The sequence below is a fragment of the Equus caballus genome, chromosome 26, assembly GCF_041296265.1.
Source record: "Equus caballus isolate H_3958 breed thoroughbred chromosome 26, TB-T2T, whole genome shotgun sequence".
In the NCBI taxonomy this organism is placed as follows: Eukaryota; Metazoa; Chordata; class Mammalia; order Perissodactyla; family Equidae; genus Equus; species Equus caballus.
This window is the reverse complement of record NC_091709.1, coordinates 30333272-30345267: the sequence shown is the minus strand read 5'-3', so window position 1 is coordinate 30345267 and position 11996 is coordinate 30333272. Positions and strand designations below refer to the sequence as shown.

Sequence of the window (11996 nt, the reverse complement as noted above, 5' to 3'; positions counted from 1 at the left end):
CAAATAAGTCATTTGGTGATGTTGAGTGTATGCTTGAGTGTATTGAATTCTGTGGGTTAGCATTTTAGTTTTTGTTTTTTTGGTGAGGAAGATTGGCCCTGAGCTAACATCTGTACCACCAAAGTGGAGCATACAAACCTAACTGCTATGCCAGTGGGCCAACCCCAGGTTAGCCCTGTTTTTAAATCCTCCCATTTGATTATAACTAAGTGGGTGGAGGCCTTGGACAAATTGGGTACAACTTACCCCTAACCTGCCAGGCTCCTCTCAGTGTGCGGGGATATCCTTTTAGTTATGGAAACTTACTGCCTGAGGGGAGCCATCCTGACCTAGGAAATGTTTGCTGAGGAGGGATGTTACACGCACTCCCAGAATTTGAAGAAATGGTTTATAAATTCTTTATCATAGCTTTTTCAGGAAACTCAAGCGTAATTTTGAATATGTACAAAAACATCCATTGTGTTTTAACTTCCGTCTCCTCAAAAGGTAAATGCTTTTACCCCAGTAACCCAGGTCCCTCCTCCTCCCTTGCAGTTTATGATCAGGGTCTGTTACAGAGCTGTGCAGATAGAGGAGAGTTCTGTACAGGAACTTCCTTTAAGAGTCAGCTGTACAGTGGTGTTTTGCCCAAGTGTTGGAAGATCCAGCAGATAAGTGGCATAGCAGGCACATCAAAATTTCAGTAACTGTAGATGGCTTTCAAGGCAATTATTTCTTTAAAAAAGAAAAACAGCTGTGCCTTTTTATATCTGACAATATCTGACTTGTCTCAGTAAATACGGGTCTTAAACCTTTAAAGATTTTCTTTAAAAATGTGAAGTCAAAAAACACCCACCTTATTGGTTTAGCTCACTTCAAAAGAGGAGTAGATTTTCACTACGGCATGCATCCTAGCTGAAGTCAAACCTTCCGAGGAAGACCTTTTTCACAAGATCCACAACTATTTCCTAATGGTACAAGTATGATTAAACTAGTAAGATGTGTAGAGATGGACCTGGGGAGGGAAAAGTAGGAGGAGGAAACGGCCCAATTCTCTTCAAAAGAAGCCACGTGGAACTACTTTATTTAAGTAATTGTAGGCGTTGCAACAGTTCGATTTAATTGCGGCACTGCTTAAAGGTAATGGAAGAAGTCTGGCGCTCAGGTCCTTTCTCTGACCTCCCCTCAAACAGCTGTACTCCACCTGTGGCAGGCGGCAGCGAGACTGCCCTGCCCGGCCAGGGAGAGAAGGGACTGACGCTTTCAGTGCATGCTTCATCTTCCTTTCTCTTTCCCTCCCTCCTGCACTCAGAGTTCAGTTCAATTTTACCTTTCATAATCTCACACCTATTTTCTCATCTCGATTTTTTTTATCTGTCTCCCAACTGTTTGGAGTTTGCTGGAATATTCCGGTCTCTTCTATCATTATGTAGACAAAAGGATTCCATTTGTGACTGACTGCAAGAGTACTGCATTAATTACCCTACTCCCGTGCCCTACATCATGGGGCTATGCATTTATAGCTAAATTTTGGCCAGGGAAGTGCTCTCTTCTTTCCAGCTGAACGCTGCAGTGAATCCTTGAGTCGTGGATATTAACTAAGGCTTCACCTTCCTCTTTCTGATGAGACCACGCCAACTCTGCAAACTCCAGCCTGTATCTGTCACCTCATCCTACCAGTGCACTGCTCTCCTGCACTGGCCATTTGGGCCACCTTATATGTTTATTACAAATGACCTCAACCTTCTAGGCTTTTTGCTGTTTAAAATGGCGTTTTTCTCCCTTGCTTGGTGTTGTGGGCTGAATTGTGTTCCCCTAATATTCATACTTCAACACCCTAACCCCCAGAACCTCACAATGTGATGGTATTTGGTGATAGAACCTTTAAAGGGGGTTAAGTTAAAATGAGGCCGTTAAGGTGGGCCAGAACCCAGTCTGACTGGTGTCCTTATGAAAGAAGAAATTGGAGTTCAGGAAAGGTACAGAGAAGTGGAAAGTTACTTTAAGGGGCTGTTACTTATCTAGTGCTACCTTTAATAATAATAACCCAAGAGGGCTTCCGTTCTAGGCAATTTTTACTTATTTAAATCCATTTAGTGTAGGATTTTTTGTTCGTTTTTGGCTACTACTATTTCTCTGCCCTTGGTGTAGCAGATCTATAAGTGTGGCTCTCTCTGGTTAGGTGCTGTATGTATGAGTCTTGGGGACGGGGGGTGGTCTGTGAGCTGGGAGGTCTCCCCATTGTACACATTACCTTAAATGGGAGGTCCATTCTAACTCCATCTCTTCCACACTCCCCTCAGCTCCCACCTCAGTGGTACAGTCCACAGTCTCAGGTTTTAGATGTTTGCTCTCGGAAGACACTGGCCAGAAGGCTCAAGGCCAACTATTTTCAACGACGCCTACTTGACCACACGGGGCTCACACATCCTTGCCCTAAGAAATGGGAAAATAGGTGCTTCACTATTCCCCTGCTGTCTTCCTTGATATCTTTTTCCAGCTCTCTTTCACCATGCTCAAATAGTTTCTTGGCAAATGCCTTCAATTTTTGCAAGTGATTCTTTAAAATTCTCTTGCCTTGAGGATGAGTTGGGGAATAGAACTCATCACAGCTTTGACAAACTAATTCTCTTTCACAGTTTGGACAATTCATTCTCTCTCTCCCTTCCTCCCCACCCCCAATCTGTCCATACACACTTCTGTTTATATGGACTTTGTGTGGTGGGGTAGAGAGGAGAGGACTGGGGTAACAATTTAAGGGTAGAACCACTGTCTCTTCATGAACGTTGAGGGGGGTGTTTGAACCCAAATTATTTATGGTTTCTTTAGAAAGCAGAGTACTTGTGTTCAGTCATCAGCCAACAAAGAGTCCCAGTCAACATTCTATTACTTGAATATATCGTATCTTTGTGTATAAAACTTTTTCTCATTCTCTTTACTAAATGGTATCCTAAAACTTAGAAAAATAAAGTTTCTTGACCTATAGCAACTTCAATATAATTCACAATAGTTAAATATTCGGAAGGAAAGTGACTTTGAGAATGAAAAGCTAAATGGCAGGGGCAACTGTAGGAATCCAACTTAGAAACTTAGATCTTAGAAAATCTCAATTTTTACCCCATCTTGAGGAAACACTTATAAGTAGCACATTCAGTGTTGAAAACATCATAAAATGGAGCTTTAAAACAGTCTGCTCTCAATCTTAGGGACATTAAATAGGTCCTTTGTTGACACAACCATTCACTTGTTTTGAGAGCATTTTCCTAGTAGAGTATAAAGACATTTTATACTCTAACATGTCTTAACTAGTACCTTTTTTTCAAGCTTGGTCAAATAAAAATATGGCATGTATTTAAACGTAATAAACAAGATTAAATAGAAAATATCAACAAATAAAAGTTTACAGTTTACCTTGAAATTCTTGACCAGTTATTGCTACTAAAAGTGTCACAAACTATTGTAGAACAAGAAACAAAGGATAGAAAATTAAATTTTAAAACTTGAAAGCTGGAAAAATATTTTGAGATCTTTTTGAGAACTATGTGGAAATGGACACCTAATAACTAAAAGGAATAGATAGGATAAGAGAAAAATAATTTCTATCTAGCCTTAATTGAGGGAGCAATCATTTGTGTAACTTTGCATAATAAATGAACTAGATTGTGATAACATTGCAGAATACAATATTTTATTAATATTGTCGATGAAAATAACCCATAACCAATCTATAAATGAAAATTTGGGAGAGTTTATTCTGAGCTAAAATCTGAGGACCTTGGCCCAGGGCCTTTCTTCCCGAAGGAAGAAAGGGCACCAAAGAAGTGAGGTATACAGAGTGGTTATATACCCCCAAACAGGGTGTTTCATGTAGCATTGAAATGTCCCTCCCACAATAGTCACAAGATTGCCCTGTCGGCACAGCACTTGATGGACACAGCAGGTAGTGGGTCTCCTATCTCAAAGGGTGTAGCAGGAGGCAAGCCTATTGCCTCGAGCTGGGTGGTCGTGCAGGTGAGCTCAGCAATCAGTTCGTAGCCTAAAGAAAGATGCTTAATCCTTAAGGAGATGCCAACATAGGGAGGGGGAGGGAAGTCGCACCTTTATCTCAAGGGCCTTTGTTCTTGCCATAGGGAATGTCTAAAGCAGATATACAATGCATGCTCAACGGTCTCGGTCAGGCCCTTTTGGAAAGACAAGGTCAAGCCGAATTTGTTTATACCAAATGGCTTCCTCATATACTCCAATATATCCTATTACTTTGCCATTTTTATTTGTCAATATTTTTAGCTAAATCTATGGAGAAATCTTATCAATAAATATTCTTTAAATTGTCCTTTCACAAGTGCTCTTTTGATTTTTAAAAATTCATTCAGCATTTATCAGATACCAACTACACATTAGATACTGTTAAATGCTTTGGGGCTTATAAAGATGTATAAAACATGGTTCTTTTCTCAAAGCGCTTCCAGATTGGTAGTGACACCAGATATGTACATACAAAACTGTATGATAGAATAAAAACCAAGTGCCATAAAAAGATAAAGTGCTATGGAAATTCAGAGAAGAAAGAAACTTCTTCCAGCAGGAGGAATAGAGGAAAGCTTCATAGAGATGGTGGGCTTTGAGCTGCCCCTTAAAGAGTGAATAGAATTTACATATCTTGTAATTAGGAGAATCAGCATTCCAGTGGAGGGAGCATTATAAGTAAATGTATAGACAAAAAATGAGTTGTTGAGATAAAATGAGCTTAGTTCAGTTTGATGGATGCATAAGGCAACCAACGAGGAATAGTGGGACATGTGGCTGAACGGGTAGGTGCTGACAATATGACAAGATGTGTATGGGTTGTGGGGAGGCCTTGAATTCCAGGCTAAGGAGTTTAGACCTCTGTAATAGACTATGTAAAGGAAAAGAGTGAAAGGTTTTTTAGCAAGGGGAAAGGAGAAAATGGAGAAGGGAGTTGACATTGTTCAAGAGGGTAATCTGGCAGTAACTCACTGCTAGGGTTGGGGAAAGGACAGTCCAGAGGGCAAAGGGGCCTTTAGCACAGGAGAGATTGAAACTGAGAGAGGAAGGGCCCAGAAGACAAAGGTGTGATAGTAACAAAAACCTAAGATAAAAGGATTAAGGTAGTGACAATCATCAAATGTGCCAATGAAAGATGGAGTCAATGAATAAATGGGAGGTTAAAGATGGGGAGATTTAGAGGTAGAAAGAGTGGTAATGGTAGGGATAGAATTTAAATGTATTCATCATGGTTAGCTTTAATCTTTTGAAAAATAAGATTAGAGAGTTGGGCATCTGTGGAGGGGAAAGTGGATGAGAATGGGATGGGCCACCATGGTGTTTAAACTGGTTACAGGGGAAAGAGAAGAGGGAAAAATGGTACAGGCTGTGAGACTAGGGAGCGAGGGATGGGCCAGGGATTTCTGAGGATGAAGGGAAGGCGTGGTAGGAGAGAGGAATTTGAGAATTTAAAAGGAAGGAATGTTGAGGGCAGAGAGAAAACATCTCGTGTGAGACATCCTGGATCAGAGGGACCTGGGTCACATAGACCCCAATTCCTCACTTAGCTCTGAGAACTTGGGAGTCACTGACTCTTGGAGTCTGTTTCCCCTGGAAAATGATGACACTGCCCACTTTATAATATCATTGAGATAAGTGAGATTTTATATACCCTCACCCCATCCAGCCCCACCTCTGACTTATATAAAGTGTTCAATAAACAGTTTTGACTTTTTTCAGAGCATTTTTTTCAGCGTTTGAGAGGTTGGCAGGCATCCAGGCTGAGAGACGATGCGATTCTAATCTTCCACCACTAAAGAGCCAGGCTTGTGGCTACAGATGGTAAGAGGGTGTAGTTTCCTGGGTTTTATTGAACAACAATAGCTGGATGACTCTTCCTCTGCACCATTAAGTGGGGCTAAAAAACTGAACCAGTTCAGCAATTTTTATTAAAGTAGACTTTAATCAAACAAAACCACCTGTGAGATGAAGGAAGTTCTTTGCAAAGTTGTATTGAAAAGCAATCAATTGTTCCAGATTTAGTTAGGTTAAACCCCCAACTAAAAATAAATTAAATCTAGTTACAATAGTAACAATAATAATGAAAACAAAACTTGCTATTAAAGATTCTAGAGGCCCTAATCCTTACACAACACAATTTCACTGTAGGGAAATAAAATCAAAATGCCCCATAAATTATAGTGGGATTTTACCAATTGTTAGTGTTCAAGTCCCTTAAATAAAAAGCAAATAGAAACACAAGTCCAGACACAGGTGGATATGCTTTTAATAAGTGGAAAATGAGTGCTCAATGCCATATCTTTTGTGTAGGAGAAAGCATTCTTCACACAATGATTTCTATTTAGCCATATACAATATTTTAAGGTAATGTATAATAGATATTTGACACAAAGAAAGTGTTAACACTGCAAAAGATGAATCCTGCTGTGATAGCTTAGAAGCTTTTCATCTATTGGTAAAGCTAAGGCACTACGTATTTTCCTCACAATATGGCTTTGCATCATTTCAATTGAAGTAGCTGATCTTGTGTGCTGGCAGGTATGCCTGAAGAGGCATCTTTAAGACCCACATATCCCCTTGGCATTGGGCAATGCAAGAGGAAAGTATTCTTCAAACCAAAGCAAATCAAAGCACAGGCAACATTTAGCCTAATTTCTTACAAAAGCTTATAGATAGGTGTTTTTTTCAAGCTTCACCACCAGGAGTTGGGAAACCGTGTGGGCCAGATCCTGTCTGTGCCTGCTGTTTTTGTAAATGAAGTTCTACTGGAACACAAACATGCCATTTGTTTATTATTGTCTATGGCTGCTTTCATGCTACAATGGCAGAGTTGAGTGGTTCTAACAAGGACCGTATGGCTTAAAATATCAACTCTGGCCTTTATAGAAAATGTTTGAGGTTTGGTGAGAAGCACTGAATGCCACAGACAAGTTGGCCAGTCTGACAACAGGCTTCTTCCCAGTGATCTGCTGTCCAGCCACGTGGTAGACACTCGGTGAGTGTTTAATCCACTTGTTTATCCAGTGAATCCTGGGATTTGCTTTGCCTAGTTGGGCAAAAAGAGCCGACTCCTTTAAAAGCAGCTTAACCACGTTCAAAGTTGTCTAAGGTAGTGAGTGACTTTTTCATCCAGATTTGCCTAGAACTGGAAATGCACTAGCCAAATTTTGTTTTTAATATGAATTGAATAATCAGAATAAGTTATAGATGATTATGCTTTTAACACTGCCTAATTGCTCTTCCTATTAAGTAGATCATTGGAATTTTCACTCTGTAACACTAGTTGGAGGCTTTTGTGATTAATCAGTTGAGAAACCAGAAGATTAAACCCATTTTTCATTTCCATCACCATTTCTCCTGTGCCCTTTATGTCTCAAGGCGGGCACCAGGTGCAGGGAGCCACAGTGAGCTCTTTGATCTTATGTGACTTGTCAGACAACCACTTCTCCCCTCTGGATCCCTGGCTTTGTGATAAGCAGGATTGGCCAACCATTGGCCATAACGGCAAGGGACTCGGTCCAGCTCAGAATTTCACTGCACAAATTCTAGATTCCGAGAGATGTGCAGTTACCATCACACAGGGAAAGGTATCTCCAGTGTTACGGGTGTAAGCTCCAGGGGCGAGTTGTGACATCAAGGTCCCGCAAAGGGGTCTTAGGGGAAGGAAAGAGCAATAAGCGGTTCTGGGGGTAAAATAAGACACTTGGGTTTGAGTTTGACTCTCAAAATTATGTTTAATGAAGAAATCAGTGAGACACACCAGGTGAGTGAGCTCTGGTCATTAGGTGTTTTTCTTCATGTTGCTTTTGGTTCTTGGAAATGAAAGTAAACATGAAATGCAAATCCTTAGGGTTAAGACCCACTCAGCTACTCCCCTTCTGTGGATATATTAGTGAAAAATGAGCAGCAAAATAAGGATTATATTAGGGGAGAAAAGAGGATTCTGGTAGAAATGAGACTGAGGTTCTTTCTGCATCTGTCAGTATTTTCTGAACGCTCCAACCCAGACTCCTGCACAGAGGGGACAGGCACTTTATATTTTCATGCTCTGTGGGTTAATTTCACAATCAGTTTCATAGATTTTACTAATTTTCTCTAGAAGTTAGGATATTTAACATTTCACAAACCACAGAATATTACACAGTATTTTGATTCTTTTAACTTAGTCCAGACACAAAAAGCCAGACTGTATTTTAGGTGCTGACAGAACTATTTGTTTAAAATAACCATTTCAAGTGATTTAGTGGTCATAAAAATCATAGTGAAATACCAGTTTCATCTCCTTATGTACCTCTTTGCAAATGTAAGACAAAGCAGAGTTTTATAATCTTTTAATAACCTGTGCAACAACTGTGGTTTTGGTGTATCTCAAAGGTGGGATTCTTTTAAATTATAAATGATTTTGTGTGCTTGAAATCCTGGGAAAAGAAAGAAAAAGCAAGTTTAAGTAGAATATATTAATTCATATTTAAAGAAATATATATAAACCTTATGAGTATAAAGCTACATCCACTATGAGCATCTTACAGGTACAAACCAGCATATATTTAACTAAATCTATTTTATGGGGAATTAAATAATTAAATGCTAGGAGACAAGGTCTTTGAAACTTTGCCTAAAGAGTAAAGAAGGAGGAGTGGGAATCAGAGTAGGAGAAGGCTTATTCGCTAGGGGTTTGCTCCTGGCATCTAGTGGGCAGAGGTCAGGTGTGCCGCTAAACATTCTACAATGCTCGGGACAGGCCCCTACAACAAAGAATTATGCAAAATTGTAAGAATTCAATATGTAAGGATGATAAGAAATTGTCATTTCTTATATAAATTCTTGGAAATATAAGGAAATGTCAGCAGTGCCAAGGTAATGAAACCTTGCTCTAGGGCAAAACTAGAATTGGAGACTACCTCTCAGCTGATGAGGGCAACTGAGAGGAAGGCAAAGAAAAAGCAAAAAGCTTTTGTTCTTCCAACTCAGCCACAAAGTGTGTTACTGTTTGGTGGGATGAAATTATTTCATTCCCCACTCAAATAGTACTTTCCACAAATTGTAGGAACAAACGTGGAGTTACACATTGTTTGTCTGCTAATTAAATAATAGTATGATTTCAGTGTAGTAAACTACAAAATAAAGTGACTTCTGTGATAGAGTCTAGACTAGACAATTTTTTAAAAATCAATTTTTAAAAATTTTTTTTGGTGAGGAAGATTTGGCCCTGAGCTAACACCTGTTGCCAATCTTCCTCTATTTGGCATGTGGGACACCACCACAGCATGCCTTGACGAGCAGTAGGTAGGTCCACTCCTGGGATCCAGGCCCATGAACCCTGGCCACTGAAGTAGAGCGCATGAATTTAACTGCTACGCCACTGGGCTGGCCTCTAAAACAAATCAAATTTTGACAGAAAAAACTCTATGGAGCAGTAAGTGGGTCTTAAACCTAGTGTCCTTTAGAATTACTTAAGTGTTTAAAATACTGATGTCCACCCCCCGACCCCCACCCCAAGCTCTACTGAAAGGAAATCTAAGAGGATTCCTGCCACAGAGTACTAAGAAATTCAGAAAAGCAGCGCTCCATTTCTCAAGAAAGGGCTTAGACCTCTAAAAACATTGGAAACCTCCCTCTACATGCACCCCACCCCCCACATTCCTGAAAAATAATCCAGGTTGAATATCTATCCAAAGAGCTACAAAATCTGAGTGATGATAGTATTTACTGCTTCACTATACTTCTTACAAATACAAAAGTACATGAGTCTAAATGTCTAAATTATGCTCCCTAAACCATCTGAGATAGATAATTATTGCATGGCTTTAAGGATTTCTGAAACGCTCATTTCAACAACAGCAGAGGATATTCCACATCCCTAAATTCTCCAAGTGCTTGGAATAACCGAAGGAGAGTGCTGGAACCACGGATCTGCTAAAAGCGATCTGCTCGGACAAGCTGACGAGAATCAAGGTACCTGAGTCCCAGCTTGGCCACTGTGGTCCCTCGTGTTTTAATTTCCTCATCTATAAAATGGAGCTGATAATAATAGATGCACAGAACCTGACTAATAATAGAAAGCATCACAAGAGGAAAGAATGGTGTGGTAAGCCCCACTGCCCTACATCTGCTGAGCAGCTTTATCATGCCGTCCCAGACAGGATCGAAGCTAACGTGAACTGAGCTCCTTCTAAAGACCAGCAGCAGACACTAGTACAAAGTACATTAAAAGTGAAAATCCATCCTTTCCGTACAATTACTTCATTTCCCTGCCATATTCCCTAAACACGTCCGTTCTATAAATATGCTTTAAAAATACTCACATTTTCACTCATTGCAGTGGCTTTCGATGCAGAACTACTCTTCCTGTTTGTGGAATACAAAAGACAATATTTACTACATTATCACCTCCAATTCTGAAACACATATCCTGTTTTAGTTAATGTTGCCTCCATACATTTTCTCAGCAGGAAGATGAACATTCCTCTTAGCCAGGTAGAAAAAAAGCCAGCAATACTAACTGAATTTCTTATAGACAATATTCACAGGGAAAGCCACGCAACCAAGTTTCAGCATGTATGAAGCTCTGCATATTTAATTGTAGCCTAGGGCTAGAATACTAAATATTTTTGTGGAACATGCAAACCAGAGACTTAATTAACTTTTAATTTAATGTTTTGAAAGTTTGATGATTATAATCTCAAAAGTCACTTTTTCCATGGGAAAAAAGTTTCATGTGGTTCCAGTCATCTGTTATGGGCTGAACTGTGTCCCCCTCAAAAATTCATATGTTGAAGTCCCAACCACCAGTACCTCAGAATGTGACTGTATTTGGAGACAGGGTCTTTAAAGAAGTAATGAAATTAAAACAACGTCATTAGCGTGGGTCCTAATCCAATATGACCGGTGTCCTCATAAGAAGAGGAAATCTGGACACAAGCATAAAGGGAAGGTGATATGAAGACAGGGAGAAGATGCCTGCCATCTATAAGCCAAGGAGAGAGGCCTGGAACAGCCCCTTCTCTCACAGCCCTCAGAAGGAAGCAACCCTGCCATCACCTTGATCCTGGACTTCCGGCCTCCAGAGCTGTGAGAAAATAAATTTGTTGTTTAAGCCACCCAGTCTGTGGCACTTTGTTACGCCATTTTTAGCAAACTAATATGATAGCCAATTCTTTTTCCAACAAATTTTTAGGGCCATGGATTTGACAAATGGGAGGAGATACATCTAGGAATAAAGATATTACCTCCCAGATGACTGTCTGGGTTAACAGAGACACTGTGATTGGAGGGAAGAATAACTTCCCTTCCACAGTAACGCCAACCTTTCCCCACATGTAAGATGATGTCTCTCCTCTGCTCAAAACCCTCCAATTACTTTCCATCCTTCTCATTAAAAGTGGAAATCCTCACAATTGTCTGGAGTATGAGGTGGGGTAGCTATATTGTCACGCTACCCTGCTTTTCTGAACTCACCCCCTTTGCTACTGCTAGTCCTGATAACTCAGACCTCAGCCTGGACTTGTACTGGGATACTATGAGGCTCAGACACCAGTGTTGAGCAGCAAGTCTGGGAACAGGAAATCAATGGCAGCTAAGTCTTCAAAAGACTTAGATGACAAAGTATCTGAAGCCATGGCAGCTGAAAGTAGAAAGGAACGTCCATAGCCTCAAAGCTGGGTCTGCCATTTCCATACATTTCCGTAGATACACAGTCACAAATCAAGTGCACATAAAGTGGGGACTTTGGTGATGACATCCAGATTTCATGCACCTAAATTTCCTAATGACCCCTAAATTTCTAACTCTAGTTAAGATGTTTCCCCAAACTCCAGATTCATATATTCTGTTACTTACTGATTATCTCTACTTGGAAGCCTAATAGGCATCTCAAATATTAAAATTCCAAAGCCCTGCAGACCTCTCCACCTACCCCCACCACCATTCCCAAACCTACTCCTCCTGAAATCTTTCACACGTCAGTAAATGGTAACTGCATCCTTCTCATA

General features: G+C 40.2%; 1 protein-coding gene across 3 annotated transcripts in view; it reads right to left on the bottom strand.

The window, feature by feature from the left end:
• Nucleotides 1-7719: 7719 nt before the first annotated feature.
• The window catches only part of JAM2 (junctional adhesion molecule 2), a 62708-nt gene continuing 58431 nt past the window's right edge, over nt 7720-11996 (bottom strand). For all 3 annotated transcript variants that reach the window (XR_011432781.1, XM_014736322.3, XM_070252093.1), the window contains 2 exons: nt 10311-10353; nt 7720-8423 (listed from right to left, as the gene is read on the bottom strand). Coding sequence is in view for 2 of the 3 variants with exons in the window: in XM_014736322.3 (XP_014591808.1) it covers nt 8391-8423; nt 10311-10353 (76 nt within the window). In the remaining variant the exon portion in view is untranslated. The remainder of the gene's footprint in view (nt 8424-10310; nt 10354-11996) is intronic.